This window comes from Thermothielavioides terrestris, chromosome 2 (assembly GCF_000226115.1).
Source record: "Thermothielavioides terrestris NRRL 8126 chromosome 2, complete sequence".
NCBI lineage: Eukaryota > Fungi > Ascomycota > Sordariomycetes > Sordariales > Chaetomiaceae > Thermothielavioides > Thermothielavioides terrestris.
Genome location: NC_016458.1, coordinates 9,334,864 through 9,361,786, shown reverse-complemented (window position 1 = coordinate 9,361,786; position 26,923 = coordinate 9,334,864). Strand labels below are relative to the sequence as shown.

The following is a 26,923-nucleotide window of genomic DNA, read 5'->3' as shown; positions in this document are numbered from 1 at the left end:
CGCTGGACACCTGCCTTTGGAGGAGAGTACCGGTACATGAGCACTGTACTGTACCTGCACTTGTGTACACGGCACAGTGTGGCCGAGCAGTGTGCCAATGTCGCTGTGCGGTGCTGTGAGTGTGGCTGTGTCCGGTGTGGTGGTTCAGGTTTCTAGGCGAGCTGGCTGCCTGAGGAAGGAAGGAATGCCGGGTGCAGTGCGACGAGCCACTGGATCAGGGAGGGCGCTACGAGGCGAGATTCTGTGTATCCTGTCCTGTCCTGTCTCGTGCTGTGTGACGCGGTTAGCTTGTGCTTGGTCGGGGCAGACACGGGATTGCTTCCTAGGTTTGGAGAGGGCGGCACGAGCTGAGAAGCCGTATGTATGCACGCGGTTCTGTTGGGTCTGGGGGTGATGGTTTGTAGTTGGGCGTGCCGAGTGACGTTTGTCGAGGGGAGCTCAGGGCGTTTGTCGAGAGTGTTGTGTCCCTGGGTGTCAGCTCTAATTTTTTTAGACGCCGATGCTCAGAGGATTATTGGATAAATAGACTTCACTTTAGTGGCAATCCTAGTGGTCCCGCGGCCAGGCTCCAAGAAGGAAGGGGTTTGGTCCATGACAAAGTCAGAGAGGAAGAGTCTTGGGCTCTTTGGCTTACAAGAATGGCGACGGGTGTGGTCGTAGTCCGCGATGGGCAACGCTGGATGCCGGACCTAACTTGAGACCTGACTTTCAACCCACCTGCCCTGAACTAATGCGAAGTATAATTATGCCTGGTTTTTTTGTTCCCTTCTAGGCGTCTGGGCCGGTCGCGTCTTAGTAACCCAGCTCGCTCGGTCATGACGCCCTTTCGTTTGTGCGCTCGGTAGGTTATTCAAACGGACGCCCGTTTGCCTCCAAGGTGAATTCATGTTGAAGGAGGCAGCAGCCTGAACGTAATCACGATGTGGGAAGCCTGGAAAAAGGGTTGGAGCATAGGACGGACAAAACGATCCGATTCCTTTAATTCGACGCGAGCATACGGGACAGTTACAGACTTCGCGGGTCCTAGCGATTCCTGATGCCATTCCCTCTCACATCCACGGCGGTCCAGCCACAGCCAGTCCCGGCATCGCCATGTCGGTCTCATGCAGGTTGGCGGAGCGGTGCATGTCGCCGCGGCGAGATGGAGGGGCTGTTTCTTGTTTCATTGGCAAAGATGCCGGCAACCGGCAGTTCGGTCCAAATCCGTTTGCCTTCAGCCTTTGCCAGCGCTCGTCAGTGGTTGGTTTTGAGGCGTACAAATGTATGATGGCCTCGTCGGGCATGGATGCAGCCCGGGCAGCAACTGATCGCTGGACGAGATGAACATATTTAGTTTCCGTTTCACACCCCGGCTTTGAGGCTGAGTAGGTGCACTTTGCACTTTTTCTCCCCAGGGCGCGGGTTCTCTGAACTCCTATAATTTAGAGCCGATTTTGCCTCTCGCCGCCGCGCAACTCGACATGGAGACGGGGAAGAAGAACGGCAACAATGTGGAGATGAAGTCGTACGTCGGCCGGAGTCTGGGCACTCCCGCTCACCACCGTCCTCGACGCTGACAAACCTGTTGCCGTCCAGGCCCTACAGCAGTCCCCTCGTGACGCTCAGGTTTGCGGACGGCCCTCCGCTCACCGCCCACTTGTCGCTACTGATACGCCACCCCAAGCTGGCCGCCTTTTGCAACTCGTCTCGCAGGATCGTCGACCTCGGCGCGTTCTCCGGCATCGCAGGGCATGCGTTCGTGGAGTATCTTTACACCGGGCATTGGGGCCTTCAGAAGTGGATTGGGACGGACGACCCAACAGTTCGCTTCGAGCGCCCCGAGCTCGAGATAATGCTGGAACTACACGCCATTGCCCGGACCTTCCAGCTCGACGAACTTGAGACACAGACGAGGGACTCCATCGAGTTGGCAGCACGCCGCGTCGAAGTGTTCCCGCTTGTCGACGCGGTCAAGAAGGCCTACCCTCGGCCCATCGGCAACGACCAGTGGTTTGTCGGCTGGATCAAGACCTGCATCAAGAGGGTCTTCCAGGACCCGCGTGCACTGTCGACAGCGTCCTCCGCCCCCATCGACTTTGGCGATGGCTTCTCAGCAGTCAAAGTGCTCTTCAATTGCATGCTTGAGACATATGTCGAGGCGCTGGAGGCGCGGGACGGCCGTGATGCTGCCGCTGTGCCGGCTTCTCGCCCTGAGCCGGCCAGCCCTGACACACCCTGCGCCCCGGGCGAAATTCATGATTCTCGACCCGAATCGGCACCGGCAGTTGCGCCCGAACTTGACGGCGCGGTGCCTGAAGCCGCGCCCGAACCTGAGCCACTGCCTGAACCGCTGGACGATCCTAAATGCAACTCCGGAGAACCCGAGCGGCTCCCTGGAGCTGAGCCGATCCCAGAGCCAACGCCGGAAGACACTGCATGGCTTCTCTCATCAGATTTATTGAAGAAGACGAAAAGGAAGAAGACGGAAAAGAAGAAGAAGGGGACTAAGTTGAAGGTAAGCTCAGAATTGAAACCAGGCTGGCTACAACGTTGCAGGCCAGCCCATTTCAAAGCCGAGTACCAGCTAACAGGATTTTGCTGGAAGACAAAGGGAACTGTTAGCCACTACCAGGACGAGATGGCGCCAGTTCCAGTTGCGCCGGAGGAAATGCCGGAGTCGTTGCCGCCGGCGAACGGGGAGACCGCGCCCCAGCCCGAATGGGGGAACTTCGGGGGCGAGGAGCAATATGACGAGTGGATCGTGCTGAAAGAGAGGATTCAGAATGGAGTTTTTAAACGGTAGCTTGACGGCGAGGTGAGGGACACGAGAGCTGGGAATACTTCGCTCTTCTCAAGTCAGCAACATCTCCGCAGCTGTTCAACGACGACATGTCTCGTGATGGGGGGTGGTAATCAAGCTGGAGCGGCACCGGTGAATCTGCATGCGCTTGGTGCGGACCAACATCCCGCCTGACTCCGCCGTACTGTGATTAGTACCTAGGTAGGTGTTATTCTGTCTGGCTTGTGTAAGGTAGGCAAGTAGGCAGGCGCTTATTTTATTTTTGATAATAATGCATCTTGGAGATTGCCAACATCTTAGAAACTGAAAATTAAAGTGGTATCGAAACAGTGGTTAACACCTTGGTCCTGCTAATCCGCTGCTATGAACACGTATTGACGATGAGACGGCCAAGATACCTGGTATATGGCCGACGGCCACATCCCGGCAATGCATCAATGACAGTGCAAAATTGAACTCTCTTGCTCACAGTCTGCGCGCATCGCTGGACAGCCTGGAATTGTCTGCCCCGCTTTGCGTGCTTTTCTCACACATCTGCCTTTTCAGTCCTTTCCCCCCATTCCCACAGACAAGGCAGACAAAAGACATCACAGCAGCTTGCGCATACCACGCAACAGATACACAGCGGAGGGTCGTCGAGGCCATTACGGGTCCAGCCCGTTACGTCTCCTGTTCTAAACGAAAGCAGCCCACGTCCCCGTCCGTCCTGCAGCACTTCAACAAGCAACTGGCTTCCAAACGGTGCACAAGGTCCAAACCACTTTCCACGAATTTTTAGCCGCTGGTCGGAACATCTTTTGTCAATCTCTCGCCGACACTCGCCGCTGCGACTGCTGTTAGCATCCGCCATCATCAGCACCCATCCATGATGGCATCCACTCCATCGGCCAAACCCGGCCGCATCCTGGCCAAGGCCATGAGCGATCGTCTCGGCCGCGATGGTCCCGACGATTGCATCACCTTCAGCCGTTGCAACGGCAGGGAGTTCCAAATCGAGATGTCGCCCTTTTACATCTGCAATTCGCCAGCTATCGAGTCTCGCTATCGCAAGTTCCTCGCCGCTGTCAGAGACGAGTGGGAATTCGACACAGACCAGGATGACGGCGAGCATCCCGAAACCGTGATAGACGACTTCCATGCTTGGCTCATCAATGTCTTCGAGCCTGTCTTCTTGGAAGTTGCCCCCGATATCCCGCCGTCTTTTGACCCCGCGAAGATCGCAACGGGGGAGGCGCACCCACTTCTTTCCGAATACTTCTTCCCGGAAGAGTACCGCTGTCGGCTTGAAGCAGAAGCCGACAAGCCATTCCCTATCCTCATGAGAGATGCGGAGAGCCGCTGGGTTCCGCCCCTAAACTACATCGAGCCCGAGCTTGTCCAACGAGTTGGCCAGTACGTCAAGTTCTTCCGTCCCTCCGAAGTGGAAGTCTCATTTAAGAAGCCCGACCACGCCCTATCCGAGTCGCCGACACGGGTGTTGGTCGAGCTGGACGATTCGGGCCGCAAGACGCTTTGCTTCTTGAAGACTTTCGCTGTGGGCGGCTTTCTAGTGCTTGAAAAGGAGCTCGAAGCCCACCTCCGGATCCTCCAGTCTTCCTTGGCGCACGACGTGCGCATTGCTCGTCTCCGCGGGGTTGTAGCGGTAGACGAAGACACCAAAATCCTGGGCCTGCTGCTCACCTACATTAACCATCGCCGCGAAAACGACGGGCTCTTGTTCGAGGACTGCCTGCTCCACACGCCCATCCCCCTCCGACAGCGTTGGGCAAGACAAATTCAAGAGACAGTCGCGCAACTCCATAGCGCGGGCCTTGTGTGGGGCGATGCCAAAGCCGAAAACGTCATAATTGACAAAAACAATGACGCTTGGCTGATTGACTTTGGCGGCGGCTATACCGAGGGTTGGGTCGACAAGGACAAGGCCGGCACCGCCGAAGGGGATCTGCAGGGGGTGGCCAAGATTGTCGAGCATCTCTCCAACGAAGAGTACGAGCCGTACCCTGACTCTGATGATTGGGAGGAGGATGACTACCTAAGACAGGATGCTGCTCGCTGTCGGTCTTTTTCTGTTCTCTCTCTCTCTGTCTCTCTTTCCCCTTCCTTCCTTTCCCCCCCCCCCCCCCCCCCCCCCCCCCATTCTCTCTCTCGGTAATCTAGCGGAAGCGGCTCCGCGAAAGATCACCCGGGTATGCACTTCGCAGTTGCGGACCTAAGGCCCCGTATCGGTGTATTGTGCTATTTAAACTACATGGTATCATGCTGTGAAACAGATTGACGCAGTGCTAAAGCACTGCGACGGGGTGTAATTCGTTGCTTTTCTGCATGCTGAGGACAACCACCCACTCCCATCATTACGCTACTCATTCAAACCCAACATTATCCAGACCCGACCCCTACCCTAGTTTCATATCCCCCCGACCGCCTTCGGCTTGAGGTCGCTGGACGCGCGGCTGGACGCCTCGTCGACCGGCAGCGCGCCGTGGCCGTGGTCGTCCTCGTGCTCGACGCGCACGTCCATGGTCCGCATGATGCCGTTGTACGTCATGATCTCCTCCTCGGAGCCGCTGGGGCTGACGCTGCGGCACTCGGTGTGGCCGCCGCCGCCGGCGCCGCCGCCCTTGACGCCGCGCAGGTTCTTGAGCCGGATGCTGCCGTGGCGGCCGGGGCCGGACGAGGTGGCGTCGACGCGCGAGGCGTTGCCCGTTCCCGCTCCGCCGCTGCGGGAGTTGAAGTAGGGCGTGTTGTTGCTGAGTCCGTACTGGTTGTTGTTGTACTTGTTGTTGGGATAGCGCGCGCTGCTGCCGCCGAACAGGCCCGGGAAGATGCTGCGTAAGAGCGGGCGCAGGGCGGGCGCCGAGGCGGAGACGATGGCCACGTTGGCTTCGACGACCGACAGCGTCACCGTGATGTCGTGGTACGGGTCTTTGTTGGGCTGCACGACGTAGAAGAGCCTGATGACGCCGACGAGGCGGGCAATGCTGATCATGGTGACGCTGGGAGATGGGGAAAAAAACAACATGTTAACTCGCAGCCGTCTCGAGCGGATAATAAGGGGGAGGAGAAGAAGGAGGCGCGGGCGAGACGTACCCGAGACCGAGCATGAAGATGCCCAGCACAGCCACCTTGGTGGCCCGCTTCATGTTGAGGCCCAGGAAGATCCAGAAGGGCAGCAGGATGACGAGGAAGTCGGTGAGGATGGTGATGCTCGAGATGATAACGTGGAACGCGTGGTTGATACAGCGCGTGTTGGGGTCCGCCTGGAGGGCCGTATCCCAGTTGGCCTCGATGGGGAGGCACTGAAAGATGGCGACGAGGAAGATGGCGATGGCCTGCAGCGCGTTGAAGGCGTTGAGGAAGTGGATGGCGAACTTGACGCCGGGCTTCTGGCCGCCCAGGCGCAGCAGGAAGCACAGGACCGACGCCTTGACGAGGGCCAGGATGGGGTTGTAGAAGAGCTGGGCCAGATAGAACCACCACAGGCCCGGCGCCGGGTCAAAGGGGGGCACGTCCGCCTCGTGCCAGCCGAAGTAGTTGAGCTTGATGTCTGGGAGGATTTTCTCAGTCAACGTCGAACGGACAGACACACGAACGGCGGCCCTGGCCTACACATGTAGAAGGGCCCGATCATCATGAGCGAGAAGACCATGGCGCCCGTGACCAGATAGTCGTCGATGCCCCATTGCCGCGTCCGGATGCGGGCCCACGCCCGCAGGCAGTAGACGACGAAAGCGAGGGCCGTGAAGAAGAAGATGACGAAGAGGGCAGTCCGCTGCAGCGGCGGCGTTGGGATGCTGAGCGGATTGGGGCCCTCGGGATGGCGAGGCAGGAGCGCCATGGCTTGGCTTGGGGAATCAGTGGAAGGCTGGAGAGATCGGCGGATGTGGGACGCTGGCAAGATGCATCCGATTTGCGGGGGATGGGCGGAGAGGGATCGGCAGCGACTGTGGAATGTCAGATCGAGATGCCAGGGAGGCAATCGCCAGCGGCCACGGGAGACGGGACTCGAAAGTCGAGGAGTTCACAGCATCGCGAGCAGCATCAGTTGGAGGTCGTCACCACTCCTCAAGCCAGCAACAGCAGACGAACACAAGAGTAGAAAAAGAGAATCGAAGCTTCAGGGAAGACCCATGGTCGAGGCTCTCCTGAGGGAGGGCGAAGGGCGAGCACGATCCTACCCGGACCGCCCTGCATCCCAGATGCGGACTGATGTCTTTGCGGCGCCGCGAGATCTCATTCCTGGTCCCCCGCCACACGGTCCTCCAGGCATCCTTGCATTCAGCTCTTGGCGCATGAGGAGAAGTTCCATCAACCAGGTTGCTGGCGTGCATGACTCCTGGTGGCTTGCTTACTCACCCAATGACGAGTCGCACCACTCAGCCTCGAGGCGCTGTGTAGCTTGCGAACGCCCCTCAAGCGTGGACGTTATCATGCCGACTTTCCACGACATGTACATTATGTACACAGTAGTGTAGTAACACTCCTCGCAGAATCTCGAGTCCCTGCGATTGCTGGATCCGGATTGCCCGGGCTTTCTGTGCGAAGGCCCCGAGACCCTCTCACTTCCCCGGACGGCAGTGTACTGTGTACGGAATACACAGCAGGGCCTCGACATTGTAAGCAGTGGAGCCTTCCTGTCAAAGATTTTTCTCCTTCCTCGTTGGCCCTCTTCCTTGCGGGGGAAGTTGCCGATCATTTCCCCTCTCCGGATAGCGAACCCGGGGTCTGAGAAGTTAGCGTATAACCCCCGTCCCTTGCAGAGCATGCCTCGGGATACGAGTTGAAGTTCTCGCGTGATAATGGCAAGGATCATGTAACTAAATGCCACTAGTGTTTGACAGTTCATTCAACAGAGGCTGCCAACGCCAGCACCACCGATGCTTTGTCACGTCTTTTTATTACACTACCTGGTACTTGGTAGTGTAGTGTAAAGTGTACTGCGGCACTACACTAGTGTCGTGTAGTGTAGCGCGATGAACTGGTGGCGTCGGCAGTGGAGGTCCCAACACCGGACACCCGACATTGTAATGTATATCCCGAGCTGGCTCGCCTTGCGAGCATCGTGTTGAGGTGATTAGCACTAACTAGCGACTGCACTCCACTAGTGTAGTTTACACTAGCACGCCTTCTTCCGCGGAAACGGGAGGGCGGCCGGCGGACTCAAGGCTGCGCAGCGGACCGGACGGGCAGGATCGACCCGCCAGCCCGCCGTGTTTAGTGTACACTATAGCATCCAAGTGTACTGTGTATTCAGTGCTGTAACTGACGTTTCTGCGTAGGATGTGTTTCCTTGCCAGCCGTCCTCATGGTTACAGCTTACAGTAATGCTACACAATGAGTGGGAGGTCGCTGAGCTCACCGGCCGGCCGGCCCCCTTGGGCCCAAGACGAAGGAACAATGGTTTGCCGAGGCCAAGGCCAGCTGCCGGCCTCCACAAGGCATGGAGGCGATTGGCCAAACATGAACAAGCATTTGATCCGCATGGCTGGGGACAGGGCCCCTGCAGCGCCGCGAATCACAAGAAGGAATCGCGCGCTCAGACATCCTGGCTTCTCGGGTGTGGACAACCGTGAGATGAACGCTTGAAATTGTGACTCCGTTCCACTACTGCGTAACTAAAGAGACAAACCCCTAACGTTATTAAATTAGAAAGACAGCCCCCTGGGGCGGTCCGTACACTTCGCTTCCTCCGTACATCCACACCAAATGTTTGCTTAGGGTTAGGGTCATCGGCTAGGGTCCGGGCTATCGGTTAGGGCTTCTTCTTCTCCTTTTTTTTTATCCGAGGGTAAAAAAAAGTGGTGGTATTCACAGCCCTCTCTTCTTCCCTCGGGTAGGCCGCGTGGTGACCCGAGTTGCAAACATTTGGTGGTGGACTCACAGACCGCACTTGGGGGGTTGTCTTTCTCATGAAAAGGGGGCTGTCTTTCTAACAGTAGTGTAATGGAGTCGGAAAAATGCACCCGCAGGCCCTCGCCATGGTGTGGAGTACGTTTGCCAAGGCTGACAGTGGGGGAACAGCACTGGAGAGAGGCCATTGAGGAGCCGAAGGTTTGACCGGCCATCCACAACCAGACAGGGGCTGACCCAAGGTCGGCCTATCTTCGCTCCCGAGCTCCCCCACTATCCGGACTGCTCCAACAGTAGTGTATGTTCGGATGAGAGAAGCAGGCGCTTGCTCTTCGAGTTCGAGGCCACGGCCCAGGAAGCTCGTGTAAACTCCGTACTATGTGCAAACTTAGCTCTACTGGGAAATGACGGCATCCGCCAGTGGTGCCATATTGCCACGGCGCCCCCATTCTCCCTGCCTGTTGTGTTGCGCTTGATGCCGGCATTATTGCTTCTCCGGCTCCAGCACAGGGGTGCAACGTGGGAGGAGGATGCAGGCCCTTCCGATTGGCGATTCGGAAACATATCCGAGCCCGGGACCCGGAGGAGGCAGCGCAGAGGCGGCGTGATGCCGTTGTCCGCTGCCATAAAACCATGTGGCCGCCGCGTGGCAAAAACGTGCTTCTGATCTCTTCCCTTCCTCATCCACAACCCCATCGGCCTGCGCGACAAGCCCCTCGTTGATCTTGTCGATCGCCATGGCTGTCCTCTCGCTTCCCCGCGCCCTGCTTTTTGCGGGGGCAGCCCTTCCCTTCCAGTCTCTTGCCCAGACCATCACCACCGGGGATGGCAAAGTGATCCGTAGGTTGGCCCTGGCCCGGCGGGCCGCAGCAGGCTTCACGCGGAGCATATCGCGCTGACGGACGCTCTGCATGTAGCCGCCACCAACGTCACCGTGGCTCCGGCTGCCCAGGCCGTGGCGGCCGATGCGGAAGCCAACGCGCTGCAGCTGACCGACGCGGTGCTGGCCAACCTGACGGCCCACCAGCTGAGCGACATCGACCTCTTCCAGTTCGGCGACAGCAACGCCACCGCCAGGATGGCCAAGCGCGCCAGCGTCGGCGACTGCAAGGTCTGGCCCGGCGACGCCGCCTGGCCGTCGCCCCTCACCTGGGAGGTCTTCAACCTGCTGACCGGCGGCGCGCTGATCAAGACGGTGCCGATCGGCGCCGTCTGCTACCCCAACAGCGGCGTGTACAACGCGCAAAAGTGCGCCGGCATCCTCGCCAACTGGACGCAGTCGGCCACTCAGTATGTTTGAGTCCGAGTCTCTTTTGAGTCTTGCCCTGCTCTGCTCCCCAATCACCCATACAGCCGTTGTTCCTGCGGGCTGACCAGTTGTTACCCCCTCCCCTCAGCGCCAATGACCCGACGTCCGTCATGTCGCCGCTCTACCAGGGCGAGACGTGCATGCCGCAGAACGGCAACACATCGACGTGCACTCTGGGCGGCTTCCCGTCGTACGCGGTCAAGATCGAGAGCGTGTACCAGATCCAGCTGGCCATCAACTTCGCGCGCTCCACGGGCGTGCGCCTGGTGGTCAAGAACACGGGCCACGACTTCCTGGGCAAGTCGTGCGGCGCCGGCGCGCTGTCCATCTGGACGCACAACCTCAAGTGGACCCGCTTCATCCCGTCCATCCGCACGCCGTCGTACTCGGGCCCGGCCATGGAGATCGGCGCCGGCATCGAGGTCGGCGACCTGTACGCGGCCGCTAACCAGTACGGCGTCACCGCCGTCGGCGGCGAGTGCAAGGGCGTCGGCGTCTCGGGCGGCTACACCACCGGCGGCGGCCACTCGCCCATGTCGGGCAAGCACGGCCTCGCCGCCGACCAGGTGCTGAGCGTCAACGTGGTGCTGCCCAACGGCCGCTTCGTCACGGCCAGCGAGACGGAGAACACGGACCTGTTCTGGGCCCTGCGCGGCGGCGGCGGCGCCACCTTCGGCGTCGTCACCTCCATGACCGTCAAGGTCTACCCCAAGATGACCTTCTCGGGCGTGACGTGGACCATCACGACGGGGCCCGACACCAACAACACGGACGACGTCTTCTGGCAGGCCATGTACGCCTACTGGCGCAAGTTCCCCGACTACGCCGACCAGGGCTCGTACGGCTACAGCGATATCTTCCCGCGCGGCCCCGCCGGGTCCGGGGCCGGCTACACGTGGACCATGAACCCCTGGCTGGTGCCCGGCATGGCGCTGGCCGACTTCCAGGCCATGGTGCAGCCGCTGCTGGACGAGTGGACCGCGCTCGGCTTCGACTTCACGCCCGTCTTCTTCGAGCACGACAACTTCTACGACGCGTGGACGCGCCACTTCCCGACCGAGTCGGTGGCCAACTCGAACCTGCGCACCGCCTCGCGCCTGTTCCCGCGCGCCAACTGGGCCAACGAGACGCTGCGCGAGGCCATGTTCGACGCCGTGCGCTCCGTCGTCGAGGACGGCTCCGCCCTGATCCAGTACAACATGAACCCGGCGCAGCCGCAGGGCAGCCCGGACGCGGCGGCCAACACGCACTGGCGCGACGCCGTGTGGTACGGCATCATGGGCGCCAGCTGGGCCGACGGCCTGACCCAGGACCAGTTCGAGGACGTGCAGAAGATGATCACGCTCGACTGGATGGCCCGCCTGCGCCCCTACGGGCCTGGCGGCTACCTCAACGAGGGCGACGTCATGGAGCCCGACTTCGGCGACGCCTTCTACGGCACCAACTACCCCCGCCTGCTGCAGCTCAAGCGCCAGATCGACCCCTACGACGTCTTCTGGGCCCCGACCGCCGTCGGCTCCGACCGCTGGCGCGTCCAGAACCAGGGCTGGCTGACCCTGCAGACCGGCAAGCTGTGCAAGGTGTCCGAGTAGGCCGTCCAAGACGTTGCCCGCCCGCGTTTGTACATAGTGCATAGTGTGTGTGGAGGTTTACTTTTTTAGATCATTCGGTGTAATAATTGAATTGTGGCCATCCTGTCTTCTTCTCGGATTAGACTTGGATTGCCGACTGGAGCCTTGCTGCGTGTGAAGGGTCCCTTCCTTTTTGCCCAACGGGTCCAGAGGCATGTCGAAGGGCTCATGATCAGGTGTAAAAGAGACGATATGACGGACTTGATAACCAGAGGAGAGCGTCTTCAGGTGGCTCCAGTTGGAGTCGGCGGTCACGACTGCGGAAACTGGGCGAGCCAGGCTATGAGCACGGCTTGGTCTGCTTTGCTCCTGCGCAGGAACCGCGGCTGGCGCTGGCGTGGTCGTCGATGCCGCATCGCTGTACTGGGGAGCGGCTGCCCCGTTCCCACGGGCATCTCTCTGTCTTGTAAAGCCACCATGCTGGCAATTCAGCTTGGGCTGGTCGGACTGCCGGTTACTGCCGATCTTTGGAGTTGCGAAGTATTCAAGAGGGTTCAAGGGAGATATTGCTGGTTATGCGCAGGATCAGAAAGCCCCAGGGGAGGCAAACACTGAGGTCCCCCACCCCGAATTTCGTCGGTTGCACAAGAAGCTCAACTCACAACATAACGTCATCCCAAGTTGGCAGGTGTAGTTCTTGGTTCAGTTAAAGTGGACGGGTCATCACTTAACACGTCCCATGTATGCCTGTCAAAGCACAAACATGACGCTCGCTTAGGCATACTTGTTTTGGGGCCTTGCCCCTGTCAATGAGAATGAATGAGTGTTTCGTCAACATTTAGCGCCGTCTGCCACTTAAATTTCACTACATGCATGGTTCCAGCTCGTGTTCACACTTGGTGGCGGTGCGTCGAGGCTCTAACATTATGGCTAGGACCAATTCACTTTGCGAGTAACCCGAGAGACATGCATGCACGTTGGGGGTGAGACGTCCCTGTTTGTTTCATGCCACCTCTCCGTCCTGCTCTAATTGCTGTCCTCGGGCCATGCAACCTGCGGTCCCCTTTTCCCCTGAGATTTGTCGGTCGTCTACATGGAGATGGGCTGTGTCGTGGCCCCTTCTCCGCGCAGTCACCTCCGGAAGTCCTCTAACCCTGCTGCAGCATCCCCTGCCCTGCTCGACCCTGCCGTGGTTTGCATTCAGGTCCTCCCGAGGCAAGTCATTGTGGTGGTGCCGATGGGCCTCGACATCTGCCCTGCACAGCTATCTTACTTCCTTGCTGACTCCTTCAATCGATGCTGCAAACTAACAAGTGTTGGTCAGTTGCGTTGACCTAAGTTAGTTCTACTGTCTGTTGTATATGTCAATATGTCAGCAACTGTGTCAGCAACTGGAAGTCCCGAATGGCGTGAATAAAAAAAAAAGAAAAAAAAATCGGTATACCACAACTTGAGTACTGCGCATCCAGGCTCCTTGGAAGCGACATCAAACAACTATCGAACTCAACCACCCTTTACGTCAAGGATCCTCTATGGGTAAATGCCTCGCATTGGGCCTCTGCTATTGAGCTGCAACCCGGGCACCGAGGTCGTTGCTGTAGTTGTCAGGTCGTGCCGGTGTCCCTGGGTGCCATTCACTGGCCGCCGGGCGAGCGAACCATCGAGTAGATGTCGCCAGGCCCTGCGCCCGCTGCAGTCAGGCAAGAGGGTCGGTAGGGTGCGGCCGGCCGCATGAGGTTTCTCGAGGGCCGTGATGGTGGCGCGACGGTGGCAAGCATCGTGATGATGCAGAGAAACTGCATCGAAGTCGTCCTCGGTCAGGTAGAGCAGACCAGGGACTGGGTCGGCAGGTGGTTAGGGAGACGACAGCATGCGGCAGTGGTTGTTTCGAGAAGGCCGCATTGAGTAGCCAAATCAATTCCAGGTCTTCTCCCACGCTACATTGAAGTGGTTGCAGCGCGCAGCCAATTGTCTGGTAACCGAGTAAAGTTTGCCCAGTGGTTTACCGTCAGACGGAGTAATTCTGAAGCCGGGAGGTAGGTAGGTTTAAAGGCAGCCGAATATGGGGGAGGGCGGTTGTGACATAGGGCCGGCTGAATCTGCTTCGAGGCGATGATGGCGGCACAGCGCAGCAAACACTGTTGCACCATGAATAGACTGTGTCGACGCGGTATCATGGTCGCCCCTGTATCATGAACGTTCGGCGGTCAATCAAACGAAAAGGGGTGAAAAAACAAAATGAAAAGATATTGCTGGCGTGTAGAGTAAATGGGAAAGCCAGCATATAAAGGCAGCTCCAGTTCTTGTGTCGGAGTGCTGAAAGTCAGACATCAAGCCCTCTAATCACTCAAGACAACATCCTCATCAGCTCACTCGCATCTTCTAATCAGCTCATCAGCTCACCAGAATCTCATACCTTGACCTCCAAGCTTCTTGTTGCCGCACCTGGACGGTTTCCGCCGACAAGCCTCAACAACATGCTCTCCCTCCGCAGCATCTCCCTCGCGGCTATCCTGGCCTGCACCTCTCTGGCTGGCACGGCCCGGGCAGGCTGCATTCCCTCGCTGTCATGCGCCTTGGGCAACCAGGCGTGCGACGCCGTGTGCGTGCGCCAGGGCAACCCCAACGGCGGCCACTGCGTGGCGCGCGACGGATGCCCCGGCATGAAGCTGTGCGCGTGCTTCAACAGCCCGCAGAAGCGGAGCGACGACGAAGGAGTCATTGACGGCGACGCGCACTTCAACGAGATCCTGGAGCGCCTCGGAAAGAGGGAGGAGGCAGCCCGCAAGGAGGGCAGGAGCATCTCCTGCAGCATCCCGACCTTCGGCCCGCTGCTGTGCGAGGACCATTGCGCCAAGATTGGCAGGCCTGGCGGCGAGTGCTCGCCTGAGACGGGCGTTTGCACTTGCAACTGAGTTGGCACAGGCCCTCACGACTCACTCGACTGTCTGGGGCGGAGAGGACGTGGGTCGGTGGCTTCTGGCAGGTCACCTGTGTACTAGTATTGCGGAGTTAGCGGGAGGAGATGGCTTGTTTTTGCTTTCAGGGGGAGCGGTATGTGCAGGTTTTTCACCCGGCTGGGCAACTGGCACGGTTTTCCTGTACGATAGCGCTCGATGTGTTCTGTGATGGCGGGGGATAATACTCATTCTTGTAACCTTGCCTCTGCTCGCCGTCCTCTCTCACCTCGTAGGAGGAGTGATTCATTGCGAAAACTTGCCTGCAAGCCACCAAGGTGGCTCTAAGCAAGCACCATCCGTCACCCTTTACTTGCTCATCGGGTAGCAGCCCACGACGGCGCCACCCACACCTTATTGACAAGCCGAAGTCCGGAGTGGGCAGTCCGCGGTTGTATAGTGTAGCGGTTATCACTCCGGATTCTGATTCCCTCAGGACATTCCGGCAACCCCGGTTTGATTCCGGGTACGACCTGTTCTCCCTTCTTTTTGTATTTCCCCGTAGTCCATGCCGTTGTGGAGACGGTTGATTTCTTCTCACCAGTGGGTCTGTAGCCGGATCCACCAAGAAGCAGTGAGGGATTGACATTTTGGCTATGTTCGCTGAAGAGCAAGCCGTCGATCGAGCCGTGTTCCAGCTTAATCTCTTCGTCCGGACACGGGTGACAGGCCAAGCATTTCTACGTTTCTACTCAGTCTTTTCCTGTCCACGCCTCCGGTCCTGACCTTGTGGCCAGCTGTCGATTCAAAGTTTGTCCCACAAGGCCCCGGGCCAGAACGTCGCATTTCCTCTCACGGCATGGGGGGCGGGTGGGCCGGCCAATAGAACGAGGGCTACTGTGGTACTTTCAATCGTTTTTCTGGGCCAGAGTTTGCAGCAACGTCATCGGAGAAACTGTGCGGTCGGACTACGAAACTACGAGCGCCGTTTGGTTGGCAACCGGAGATCGACAGTGAGGGTTTTAAAGACCCTGTCTCATGAACTGGATTATCAAAGACCCGTTTCATGAACTGAATTCTCAAAAATCCTGTCTCATGAACCGTGTTTGGTGCGTTCACCGCCAGGGACGACAGCCGGGGCAGCGAGCTCGGATCTACCGCGGCTGCTCGGCGCATTCACCGACTGCAGGAGGGATATCGGGGCGCGAATAGGCATTATTTGCGGTGCCAGTTGGTCTCGGTAGGCCACAGCCTACAGCCCACGCAGCATGGCCCTTCCCCCATCCAAGTCGAAGCTGCGCGACTACCTCACCTCGGCCTGGAGAACGGACCCGGCGGAGCGCAGACTCGTGCGGAAGATCGACTTCTTCATCCTGACCTTCTGCTGCCTCAGCTACTTCCTCAACTACGTGAGCCGCTCCCCAAACTCGTGAACGAAGCTCGTTCATTAGAATCACCACTCCTGACCCCCCGGTCCCTGCTCAGCTCGACCGCAGCAACGTCGCCAATGCCTACGTCTCGGGCATGAAGGAGGACCTCGGCTTCCAGGGAAACCAGCTGAACCAAATCAACACGTGCTTCACCGTGGGGTGAGTGCAAGCCGTCATTTGCCCATTGCCCAATGCAGAACTTCTCGCTCGCCGCCATTGCTAACCCCCTTCCCCAGCTACGTCCTCGGCCAAATCCCGTCCAACCTCAGCCTGCACTATGTCAAGCCGCGCGTCTTCTTCCCGGCCATGATGGTCGGCTGGGCCGCGCTGACGATGCTGACGGCCGCGACGCGCTCGCCCCAGGCCATCATGGCCATCCGCTTCTTCCAGGGCGTGGCCGAGGCGAGCACCTTCGTCGGCACGCACTACGTGCTCGGCTCGTGGTACACCGAGCGCGAGCTGGGCAAGCGCAGCGGCGTCTTCACCGCCTCGGGCCTCGCCGGCACCATGATCGGCGGCTTCATCCAGAGCGGCATCTACGCCAGCCTGGACAACCGCCACGGCCTGCGCGGCTGGCGCTGGCTGTTCCTGGTCGACGGCATCATCACCCTGCCCGTGGCGGTCTACGGCTTCCTTCTGTTTCCCGACACGCCGGCCACCACCACCGCGCCCTATCTCACCGCCGCCGAGCGCGCCCTAGCCGTGTCGCGCCTCGAACTGCACGACCGGGCAGTCGAGCCCGCGCACGGAGCGGCGTACGAGGCCTCTTCCTCCGCCTCCTCCCCAGACCATGACGGTAACAGCCAGCCGCACAGCAACAAAGACGCCTCCGACACCTCCCCGCTGACGTGGACCTTCGCGAAAACGGTGCTGACCTCGTGGGAATGGTGGGGCTTCGTGGTGCTGTGGACCATCGCCGGCGAGACCGAGTCGTTCTCGTCCAACTCGCTGCTCGCGCTGTACATGAAGACGCCACCGTCGTCGTCGTCGTCGTCGTCGTCGTCGTCGCAGCAACCGGCCTACACGGTCCGGCAGCTCAACGACTACCCGACGGGCGTGCCGGCGGTGGGCATCGCGTCGACGCTCTTCTGGGCCGCGCTGACCGACTTCCTCGGCGGCAAGCGCTACCTGGTGGGGTACTTCATCGGGGCGACGGGCGTGGCGACCAGCGCGATGGTGCTCGCGGCGCAGCGGATGGTCGAGCGCGCGCCCGGCGGCGGAGCTGCCGAGGTCGAGGTCGGGCGCGCCACGGCCGTCGTGTTCGCCGCGTACTACTGGGCCGGCGCGGTGTACGCGTGCCAGGCGACCTTCTTCGCGTGGGCCAACGACGCGATGCGCCGGCGGCGGGAGCCTGTGTTTCGGTCTGTCGTGCTGGCCGGCATGAATCTGGGGAGTAACGCCGTCAACGCGTGGTGGAGCATCGTGTTCTACGGCGCGAGCATGGCCCCGTGGTTTACGGTCAGTCTGTTGTCTCCTTGTCTCCTTTGTTTCACATCGGTTGTCGGCACGGGTGGTGACTGACACAACGGGTGTTGCAGAAGGGTATGTACGCCATGATTGCCACCTCTGTGGCCCTGGCTGTGTGGACCGCCGGTCTGTCGTACGTTTCGTCGAGGGCCGAGAGACTGAGTCGAAAGCACGGCGGGACGTGCCTGTCTAGCGGCGACGGCAGGGCGGCACAGGTAGAGAATCAGCATGACACGACTGGAGGATGAAGTTACGCCTCACGAAAGCTCTCGGGATCTCTCGTCGCAGTCTTCCTTCCCGTTTACACCGGTCAGTTTCGTCCGCTCTCGCGCGAACAGCACGGTGACGAGCGGTTGGGCTTACCCCTATTTGGAAAGAAAGGACATGCAGCAACCTGGGATGCTGAAGTGAAGTCATTATGTCGCCGCAGGCCTCGTCCCTTGCAGCCTTGCATCTTAATCCCTCGTGAGTTTTGTGCGGATGATGTCAGGAGTCAGACTCTTGGGCCGGGAGTGAGCAAGGTGACGCCTGGGAGCATCACGGCCCGAGAGCGTCTCCCTCCCTACCACAGTACACCTCGCCGATCAGAAACCAACAGATTCCCGATCCTCCCCGCACGCCAAACATCTCGCTCTCGCTTGCCGCCAACCCTCAGTTGCCGGCAAGAGCACGCAGTGTGCACAGTAGCCCGAATACAGTCAACACTCGGCCCGACGCCGCCTCCCCACCGCCACGAAGGACGCGTCCATTCCGGATTGGGTCCTTGGGCCGCTGGGCGTCCTGAGTGTGTCAGGCAAATCAGAACTGGGGCGGCTTCACCGGTCCGTGTCATTGATCACCCTCCACTGGAGAGGTCGTAGCCGAGGAGGGTCCTTTGTGCAACCACACCCGCGCCCGACTTGCCGCATGCGGTCATATGCGCCTTCAGATCGGCTCTGACCCGCTGTCACGCACCCGGGCCGAGTCTCGGCGTCCATCGACCATTTGCATGCCAACCGCACTGTACCACGGCACGCTGGCCAGCCACGGTACCCACCCCCGGAATCCGTACTGTCATGGATGCATGTGAGCCTTTCTGTGTTCTGCGTCGCTCCAGGCGCGAACCCGAAAAAAATAAGCTCCTGTCGTTGGAACTCCGATCCTGGTATTATATCATCCCTTTCCCCCGGACCCCTCTCCGCTTCCCAGGAGCCAGGCTCCCGGGTCCTTGACCGTCCAGAAAAGAAAGGAAACATGGATTCGTCGTCGCGGTCTCACACGGCCGGGGAGCTGCTCTTCCACTGCCTCTCGTGCTTTGTTAGGGCGCCGTGCAGGGCGCTCTTCAAGCGGCGCGGACAGCAAACGGACGCGGTTCATCAGCACGAGAAAGGCAGCAGCGTGTTTTCTTCGACGACCACTTTCACGGCCGACGCGTCCGACTATGGAGTCAAGCAGGTGAGTGCAGTCTCCGGCAGCGTGGTGTTTTCTTGTTCTGTCCGGTTAGTTGCGGTCGCTAACACACGCCTCGGGCAAGAAGGCGCCCACTGACCAGAGGCCCGAGGACCACAGCGAGTCCTCGTCTACGCGCAGCCTGGTACGTCGTCGTTCTGCATTCTGACTCCGTTCTCATCGCCACCTCCCCCGGTAAACAGCTAACCAGACAACGCTTGTCGTCGTTAACAGTCGCGGACGAACAGCCTCACGTCGCTGCCGACGAGCGTGCTGGACTACGAGCGCGAAAATGGCCGCACATACCATGCGCTGAGTGCCGGGAGTACGTGCCCCGGATCCCCGCTCCTGTGAGACGTGTTCCGTTCCGCTGACACAGAGGATGTGTGGCCAGAGTACTTCATGCCCAGCGACAAGGTACGTCACTGTGTCTAGTTTCGGTTCTCCATGTTGTGAAACACCGGATACAGCACCGCTCACACACGGCGTGCAGAGCGAGATCGAGAGACTCGGTGAGTTGTTGACGGTCGCAGACGCAGCGATGCCGATCTCTAACTAGCATCACCTCAGACTTGCAGCACTACCTCATCAAGATGACGCTGGGCGGCAAGGCCTGCCTTTGTCCAAAGAACGAGGGCGCCAAGCGGGTGCTGGATCTCGGCGCGGGATCCGGCATATGGTGCATCGAGTACGGTGAGATATGCCCCGTCCGCCTTGTTTTTTTCCGGTCCAGAAACGGGCAGAAGCTAATTAGACGCCGGCAGCCGATGAGCATCCCGATGCTGAGGTGAGACGAGATCTGGCACGATCAGGCGGCCCTGCCGGCCGACTGCTGATTAACCTGCCGCGGTCTAGGTCATTGGAGTCGATCTGAGTCCCGTACAGCCCACTCTGTAGGTCGAACCGCCACTAACTAAACAACCCGCGTGAATATCTGATGAGATGGCTGACAGTAGAGCTCTGAGCATAGCGTACCGCCAAACTGCTCCTTTGAGGTAAGGAGAGAATATCGAACTCGCCCTGTCTACTCTGCGAGAGTGTGACAGGGCTAACTACTCAACCCCCCCTTGTCAGATCGACGATCTCGAGCAGGACTGGACCTGGTCCCAGCCGTTCGACTTCATCCTCAGTCGCATGATGACGGGCAGCTATACCGACGGCGCAGCAATCGTCAAGAAAGCATTCGAGTAGGCAGAACCCCCCCCCCCCCCCCCCAAAACCCCTTTCAGACAGATCACTCTTTTCTCACAACGGCATCCACCAGCGCGCTCGAGCCCGGCGGGTACTTCGAGGCGCAGGACCTGGCGCCGCTGGGCTGCGACGACGGCACGCTCCCTGCCGACTCGGCGCTGCAGGTGTGGATGCGCACGGTGGCGCGGGCGATGGAGGCGGCGGGGCGGCCGCTGACGCTCGCGCGGCGGTGGAAGGCCCTGCTGGAGGAGGCCGGCTTCGAGGACGTCGTCGAGACGGTCGACAAGTGGCCGACCAACGGCTGGGCGCGCGACCCGCGCTACAAGCTGCTCGGCCAGTGGAACCGCGCCAACATGGACCTCGTGCTCGTGCCGGCCCTCGTGGCGCCCGCCACGCGCGCGCTCGGCTGGGCCCCCGAGGAGGCCGTGCTGCTGGCCTCGCGCGCGCGCGAGGATCTGAAGAACCCGGCTATCCACGCCTACTGGCCCATGTAGGTGCCGCTACGCCGTGTCTGCGAGGTGTGCTGTGGCTTGTTGTTGGCTGACTGTGGGATCGCAGCTACATTGTCTACGGCCGGAAGCCGCTGGACGCACGGAAGTGAGAAGTGATGCGAAACGAGAACTGACCGGACAGCCTAAGGTGGAAGTCGGCAACCCATGACCGTTGCGCTGCTCGTCTTTCTTCCAGAATGTTTATCTATTTGCAAGCGTCGCGATGCTTGATGTCGATTTTTGCGTTACCATGGTTTCTTTAGTGCGTATTTGGACTTTGATTTCATCCTGCCTCAAGCTGGTCATCTGCGTCCTCATTTTCTTTTCTTTACGTCGTTTTCTCTCTGGAGATCATCTCGGGACGTCCGTCCCCTTGCATTGCGGCCGGACAAGCGGGCCGACATGAACGGGAAGCCCAATACATTAGCTTTCTCAATACCAATAGTGAACAAGAGAAGAAGATCAAATGCACGGATGCAGCCGAGAGAGGCCAAGTGCGGTCTTACGTTCAACCGTCATCCTCTTTTTGTAACATTCCTGCTTGTCTAAACTAAAATCAAACAGAAGACTGTAATCACTGAAACGCTGGCCCGTGTGCATCGACCTCGTTTCTCCGTCTTGGTCATAGATTAGACTAGCAAGAGCATGGTAGTTTCCTGGGAATAAGACGAATCCAGCCGTGATGCCTCTGGCTCAAGAGTCCTTGATGAGTGGACGGCTGACGCACCGAGTTCCTTGGACTCGAAATGGTTGTGGTTCAGGTGCAAACCGGCTGCTTCTCCTCAGCAATGCGGTGCCGCGCAGCAGCTGAAACCGTGACAGAAATCAAAATGGTATGCTTATAACAGCACCCACGACCCATCCATCGTCTGCGCACTTATATAATGTAGCTGAGGCTAGGCTGCGGATAGGTCGCGTGGGCAACTCGAAGTGAGTCCACATAGGCCTGCAGCTGAGGCGTGTTGGTCTGTGAGATATATCCGGCGACCTGGACGGGAATTGCGACATTTTCCTGCAATCGGATACACGTCAGGTGCCTTGGGGGCCGGGCTGTGCGGCGATGCAATGGAACCGCGAAATCTATCGCATGCACAGCCTCGCCTCCTCACCTCTTCTTCTTATCCGTTCCCTCTGTCGCTGTCCGCTAATCACTACCAACGTCAACGAGAGCAAAAGAAGTGAGGAAAATAATAGAGATCAGTAAAACAACGGTGAAACATGCCTCCTTCCCCGGAACCCCCAGCGGTATTTCTACCTCTATTCGTCGCTGTGTCAGACCATATCCCGGATCCCCCGGCCTACGGCGACAACCCACCCCCGTACGCCGTCGCAGCCGATGAACCGCCCGCCTACCGCGAACAAGCCGGCGTCGACCCGGACGAGGTGCTCCCGCCGTGCGCGCTCGTGCTGCACGGCCGCTTCGTCTACCGGGCGGGGCCGACCCCCGGCACGACGGCCGGCTCCGACGCGCTGTACCAGCTCTCGCGCTTGATCCATGAGCAGCGCTCCGAGACCGAGCGCATCGACTTCCAACGGCTCGACTACCGCGTGCGGCCCTCGCCCGACGGCTCGTCCGCCGTGACGCGCCGTGCCAAGGACGTCTACTCCCTGGAGTACCTCGCCCCGCGGCCGTACGCCCACATCCCCGCCGTGCTGCGCCTGGTGCCGCAGTCCCGCAAGACCCTGGGTGAGGTGTGCATCGTCAAGCGCCCGTTCTTCCACTGGGGCTACCGCGCGCTGCGGGTGCTGTCCGAGGCCGAGAGGCGCCGCGTGCAGGCGGAGGGCGGCAGGGCGAAGAAGGGCGAGTACCACTTCGCGATCAAGGGGCGTGACGAGGCGTGGCAGTGGCGCGATGCGGCCGGGCAGGTCGCGGCCCGCCAGACTTGCGAGAGGATGCCCGGCCGGCCGGCCGACGTCGAGTTCAGGCTGGACGTCTTGGTGCCGCTGCCGCGGCGCACGCTGGACAGCCTCGTGGCCATGTGGTGCATGTGGATATGGCATCTCTGCACCTTGGGGATCACGTCGAGAAAGCCGTACGAAGACCGTCAGTGCACGCGCGCCCTGTTTCTGTCCGGGGGTTTGTCCCCTGAAGTGATCAGCACGGCTGACATACCTGTACGGCTGCAGCAACGGGGATGTTGCACCATCCCAATGCACGACCACATTAGAACGGCACGAGGGCTCGTCAGTATGCCGTCCGTCCGCTCATGGGCGTTCATTGGCCGGCTTGGGGCGTGAGGCGCCTGGATTGCATGGCATCGAGGTACGTATTGCTAGAGAGACCAGGTCAGCGGCATCGCCCCAGGAGTCAATGCAGCCACAGCGCTGCCCTCTCCTTCCGCCCATGTGTATATATACGTCGTCGGTCTTGCCAGCGGCAGAACATCGACGCTGCTGACGTTTCCGCTGTTTGCGTGGTCTTGGTTGCTATCATAACGAACCACAGACTGCCGCTAATAACCAAATCCATGCCGAGATGGTGTGTAGCACGGATTAGTTGCTTCTCTCTGGTAAGCCGACAGCATGCCGCTCTTACCTAGGTCTGCAACGCGCAAAAACATGCTCTATCGTGGCCATTCGATACCCTGCCCGGTGCATCTCCCTCACTCCAGCTCCGCCAAGGCCTCCTCCACCATCCCGGCGACATCGTACTCCCAGACGCTGTGAAACAGCGCCGTGATCCGGTCCCCGAACTGCCGCGGATCCGTCGCCACCGCAGGATCCTTCCACTGAAACAAGTCGCACGCCTCCCGCGTCGCCCGCACCACCCCCTGCGTCCGCTCATACAGCACCGCGTTGTACGCCTCCAACGCGGCGCTCACCCACCGCCCCTTCTCTCTCTCTCTCTCATCGCCCCCGTCTCCCGTCCCCCCGCCCGTCACCTTCCCATCGACAGCAGCCAGCAGCTCGCTCAGCACCAGCGCGTCCTCGATGCCCATCCCCCCGCCCGCGCCCAGATGCGGGCCCGCCGCGTGCGCCGCGTCCCCCGCCACGCACACCCTGTCTCCCCATCCCTCCCCGTCCCCGGCGGCGGCGGTGGCGGCGGCGGCGGTCCCGATGTACCGCGGCGCCGGGCGCGCGGCCATGTCGAAGATGGCCCACTTGTCCATGGCGTCCGGCAGCAGGCCGACGATGCGCCGCGCCGTGGGGTGCCAGTCGCGGAAGGCGGCCTCGGCCTCGGACCGGGAGCCCGGCGCGGTGTGCTGCTGCCGCTGCGGGTGGGCACGCCAGGTCGGCGACGGGTCCGAGATCACGGCCAGGATGTTCAGCAGCGTGTTGGACGCCACCGGGTAGGTGATGATGTGCGCGCCGGGGCCGTTGTACATGAAGCGGGTCATGGATCTTGATTGGCCGAGGGCGGCCATGGCGGCTGGCATGGGCGCCAGCGCGCGGAAGCAGAATTTCGCGGTGTACCCTGCCTCAGGGGACTGGGAGGAGGAGGAGGAGGAGGTCGGGAAGAGGAGTTGGCGCACGCGCGAGCGGATGCCGTCGCAGCCGATGACGGCGTCGGCGGTGGCAGTGGTGCCATCTTTGAAGTGCAGACGGAGTCTGCGGTTGCTGCTGCTGCTGCTGCTGTTGTCTTCCGGGGGCGCCGAGATGGTGTCTATCTCCTTGTTGAAGCGGACCGCACCTGGCGGCAGCAGCTGCGCCCAGGCCTCGAGGATCTCGCTGCGGAGGCCGCCTTGGAACCCGTCCTTGCCCACGTACAGCTTGAAGATCAGCTCGTCCGAGCGGTACCCGTCGATCCACTGGAAGTAGTCTTCGCCGTTGGGGTTCGCCGCGCGCTTGAAGGCGGCGAGCACGTCGGGATTGAGCAAGCCCATGGCGCGCTCCGCGTTCGGGCTGAAGCCGATGCCCGCGCCGATCTCGCGGAAGCCGGGCGCGCGCTCGTACACGGTGAACGAGACGTTGCGGGCCAGCAGGCCGAGCGCCAGGTTGACGCCGGTGATGCCTGCACCGACAATGGCGACGTGCAGGCCGTCTTGCGGCCAATCCGGAGGGTTCGTAGACGCCATTGCAGTGGCGCAGGGGCTGTTGTGTTCCAATATCCTGGGAGTTGAGATGTTGGTCGTCCAGCTGGAGCTGGCTGATACGGAACAGCACTACGAGCGGGATTGTTGCGAACGTAAGGTAGTTGAGATTCAGCAGTGGCCTGGGGAACTACGCCGCACGCTGCTGTGGCTGCACCCCGTCGGAGCTGAGATGGGGATCGCCCGAGACATGCTCTCTACCCGTTTGGAGTGCAGCTCAGGGGCAAGTGCCACCGAATACGTGAATCGGCGGCAGCGAGGGCAGTCGCCGCCAGACCAAGAAACTCCGATGGTCGAGCCGAGAAACTCCGGTGGTCGGGGCTCCGAATCTCACACAGTCGCTGTTCGCTGCCCGATGTTCCCTCATCTTGCCAACCACATTGCCAACGCAGAAAAAGAATTCCCTGCTTACGACGAAAGAGCACAGCAAACCATGGCGGCCACGGGGAGCGCCCCGTCCCCCAGCAAGGGCAAAGTCCTGCTGACCGGTAAGAGCATTCCGCAGCCCGTGTTCTGCTGTAGTTGGGCGGGTGACTAAGAGCGGCTTTCTCAGGCGGAACCGGCTTCATCGCCTCGCACGTTTTAGACTGCCTTCTGGACCATGGGTACGGATATTAGCGTCCCGAGTATTCCTGCGGGATGCCGAGCTGACCGGAACCCTCGCAGCTTCGACGTTGTGGTGACAGCTCGGTCGGCAGAGAAGGGACAGCGCATTGTCCAGTCGGTCGACGAGACCGTAAGAAAGCACGTCGCGTTTGTCGTCGTGGAGGACATCGCGAAGGAAGGCGCCTTCGACGAGGCAGGACCATACTGATGCCACAGCCCCAACGGAGATCATCCAAGCTGACACCTCGGCAGGTTGTCAAGTCGGACCCGCCCTTTGACTACGTCGTGCACACGGCGTCGCCCTACCAGCTGCACTGGGATGACCCGGTGCGGGACTGCCTCGACCCGGCCATCAAGGGCACGACGGGCATCCTCCGGTCAATCCACGCATATGCGCCCAACGTCAAGCGCGTGGTGATCACCTCCTCGTCGGCCGCCATCCTGCGCCCGCCGAACCACCCGCCCGTCTACGACGAGTCGTCGTGGTCCGACGTGACCTGGGAGCAGGCCCTCGACCCGGCGCACACCTACCGCGCCAGCAAGGTGCGTCATCACTTTCCCCAACGCACACCCTCACTCTCTTTCGAGGAAGCGCAACTGACAACAACGCCCAGAAATTCGCCGAACAAGCCGCCTGGGACTTCCTCTCCTCCACCACCCCTCCGCCCTCCTTCACCCTCGCGACCATCAACAACAGCTACACGTTCGGCCCGATCCCGCGCAGCCTCGACAGCCTCGACGCGCTCAACACGTCGAACCACCGCATCCGCGACCTCGTGCTCGGCCGCTGGCGGCGACAGCAGTCCTCAACAAGTACCACCACCACCTCGGGCAGCGTCAGCGGCAGCGACGGTGGCGGCATCCCGCCCACGTCGCCGGTCTTCACCTTTGTCGACGTGCGCGACGTGGCGCTGGCGCACGTGCGCGCTCTGACGGTCCCAGCAGCCGGCAGCAAGCGGTTCTACGTCGTCGGCGGGTACTTCTCCAACGCGCAGATCGTCGGGGTGGTGAGGAAGCGGTTCCCCGCGCTGCGAGACAGGCTGCCGGGCGAGGACGAGGAGGCGGCCGCGGAGGACTTCCCGCGGGACCATTGGCGGTTCGATAACGCGCGCTCCAGGGAGGTGTTGGGGCTGGAGTACAGGGGGCTTGAGGAGAGCGTGGTTGATACGGTGCGGTCCATTTTGGCGTTTCAGGGGGCGAAGGAGTAGCTCGGTCGGGAAATGGCGAGGGATGGAGGGATTCTGCTAATAATACCTTGTGAGTAGCCGCCGCTCCAATGTCCTGTTGGTGACATAGGTCTGTTTCTGTGGTTGGTCCTTCATGAAAGAGACCAGGATGCCAGTCTCTCCTGGCAAGCAAGTCAATCGGGCCTCCAGCTCTCGCAGACCTCTTCGTATCGTGCTCCTTGTGGTGCAGAGATGTAAGGGAGAAGCCACTGGAGCGCGGCCTTCTCCCACTTCCTGCGCCCCGAGTACGCGACGGAGGAGCTGAAGCACTGGAAAATCGAGCTGGTTCCGCTGTCGTCGCCGGCAGTGTTCGGGTCGTACGCCAGGCCGACGTTGCTGATCTACACGCAGACCCATGCGCGGCGCACGTTCCGTCGCCGATCCGCGGCCTGAGCCCGGACAACATCGAGTAGTGTAACTTCACTGTTCTCGATCGCTTCTTCCGGCCGTACTGCAGCCGCCTGCCTCACTACAGGCCGGTCACCCGGACTGTCCGCCGGCTGCGATCCTCGCGACCGACTGGCATGGCGGCGGCCTGGCAGGGAACGGATCCTCCACCAACTTCCAGGTCAGCCCGGACACGGGCGGGCGAGGGGTGAACCGGTTGGACGGTGTGGGCGGTGAACCGGGCGAACGGGGTAAACGGGTAA

The 26,923-nt window shown here is 60.4% G+C and overlaps 10 protein-coding genes and 1 non-coding gene across 11 annotated transcripts; 9 read left to right on the top strand and 2 right to left on the bottom strand.

Moving 5' to 3' along the window:
- Window positions 1–1,460: 1,460 nt before the first annotated feature.
- On the top strand, window positions 1,461–2,782 carry THITE_2129275 (uncharacterized protein; the record flags this gene model as incomplete). Its single annotated transcript, XM_003653646.1, has 3 exons — window positions 1,461–1,504; window positions 1,576–2,494; window positions 2,612–2,782. The coding sequence occupies 3 exons, from the start codon at window positions 1,461–1,463 to the stop codon at window positions 2,780–2,782; spliced, it is 1,134 nt and encodes a 377-aa protein (XP_003653694.1).
- An 865-nt stretch (window positions 2,783–3,647) lies between these two features.
- Window positions 3,648–4,992, top strand: THITE_2129274 (uncharacterized protein; the record flags this gene model as incomplete). The annotated part of the gene is made up of 2 exons (XM_003653645.1): window positions 3,648–4,833; window positions 4,937–4,992. 2 exons carry the CDS (start codon window positions 3,648–3,650, stop codon window positions 4,990–4,992), a joined length of 1,242 nt encoding a protein of 413 aa, XP_003653693.1.
- Window positions 4,993–5,362: 370 nt separating this feature from the next.
- Window positions 5,363–6,912, bottom strand: THITE_2116255 (uncharacterized protein). The gene is made up of 2 exons (XM_003653644.1): window positions 6,386–6,912; window positions 5,363–6,323 (listed from the first exon to the last, which is right to left on the bottom strand). Exons 1-2 carry the CDS (start codon window positions 6,612–6,614, stop codon window positions 5,800–5,802), a joined length of 753 nt encoding a protein of 250 aa, XP_003653692.1. The 5' UTR covers window positions 6,615–6,912; the 3' UTR covers window positions 5,363–5,799.
- Window positions 6,913–9,300: 2,388 nt separating this feature from the next.
- On the top strand, window positions 9,301–11,693 carry THITE_2116251 (uncharacterized protein). The gene is made up of 3 exons (XM_003653643.1): window positions 9,301–9,466; window positions 9,544–9,916; window positions 10,024–11,693. The coding sequence occupies exons 1-3, from the start codon at window positions 9,364–9,366 to the stop codon at window positions 11,525–11,527; spliced, it is 1,980 nt and encodes a 659-aa protein (XP_003653691.1). The 5' UTR covers window positions 9,301–9,363; the 3' UTR covers window positions 11,528–11,693.
- Window positions 11,694–13,983: 2,290 nt separating this feature from the next.
- THITE_2129271 (uncharacterized protein) lies at window positions 13,984–14,421 on the top strand (the record flags this gene model as incomplete). The annotated part of the gene is made up of 1 exon (XM_003653642.1): window positions 13,984–14,421. The coding sequence occupies one exon, from the start codon at window positions 13,984–13,986 to the stop codon at window positions 14,419–14,421; it is 438 nt and encodes a 145-aa protein (XP_003653690.1).
- A 432-nt stretch (window positions 14,422–14,853) lies between these two features.
- THITE_t57 lies at window positions 14,854–14,938 on the top strand. Its single transcript has one exon. It is a non-coding gene; the product is annotated as a tRNA-Gln (tRNA).
- A 342-nt stretch (window positions 14,939–15,280) lies between these two features.
- Window positions 15,281–17,771, top strand: THITE_2116246 (uncharacterized protein). Its single transcript, XM_003653641.1, has 4 exons — window positions 15,281–15,812; window positions 15,889–15,992; window positions 16,070–17,291; window positions 17,372–17,771. The coding sequence occupies exons 1-4, from the start codon at window positions 15,672–15,674 to the stop codon at window positions 17,546–17,548; spliced, it is 1,644 nt and encodes a 547-aa protein (XP_003653689.1). The 5' UTR covers window positions 15,281–15,671; the 3' UTR covers window positions 17,549–17,771.
- Window positions 17,772–18,533: 762 nt separating this feature from the next.
- THITE_2144753 (uncharacterized protein) lies at window positions 18,534–20,520 on the top strand (the record flags this gene model as incomplete). The annotated part of the gene is made up of 10 exons (XM_003653640.1): window positions 18,534–18,568; window positions 18,977–19,053; window positions 19,123–19,145; window positions 19,222–19,240; window positions 19,299–19,444; window positions 19,584–19,621; window positions 19,699–19,723; window positions 19,803–19,915; window positions 19,993–20,409; window positions 20,478–20,520. 10 exons carry the CDS (start codon window positions 18,534–18,536, stop codon window positions 20,518–20,520), a joined length of 936 nt encoding a protein of 311 aa, XP_003653688.1.
- Window positions 20,521–21,715: 1,195 nt separating this feature from the next.
- Window positions 21,716–22,459, top strand: THITE_2012486 (uncharacterized protein; the record flags this gene model as incomplete). Its single annotated transcript, XM_003653639.1, has 1 exon — window positions 21,716–22,459. A coding segment is annotated over one exon (744 nt), but the record flags the coding sequence as incomplete, so codon positions are not given.
- A 326-nt stretch (window positions 22,460–22,785) lies between these two features.
- Window positions 22,786–24,426, bottom strand: THITE_2076116 (uncharacterized protein; the record flags this gene model as incomplete). Its single annotated transcript, XM_003653638.1, has 1 exon — window positions 22,786–24,426. The coding sequence occupies one exon, from the start codon at window positions 24,424–24,426 to the stop codon at window positions 23,014–23,016; it is 1,413 nt and encodes a 470-aa protein (XP_003653686.1). The 3' UTR covers window positions 22,786–23,013.
- A 448-nt stretch (window positions 24,427–24,874) lies between these two features.
- THITE_2144733 (uncharacterized protein) lies at window positions 24,875–26,538 on the top strand (the record flags this gene model as incomplete). Its single annotated transcript, XM_003653637.1, has 6 exons — window positions 24,875–24,929; window positions 24,995–25,046; window positions 25,108–25,126; window positions 25,300–25,590; window positions 25,662–26,254; window positions 26,520–26,538. The coding sequence occupies 6 exons, from the start codon at window positions 24,875–24,877 to the stop codon at window positions 26,536–26,538; spliced, it is 1,029 nt and encodes a 342-aa protein (XP_003653685.1).
- Between the last annotated feature and the right edge of the window lie 385 nt (window positions 26,539–26,923).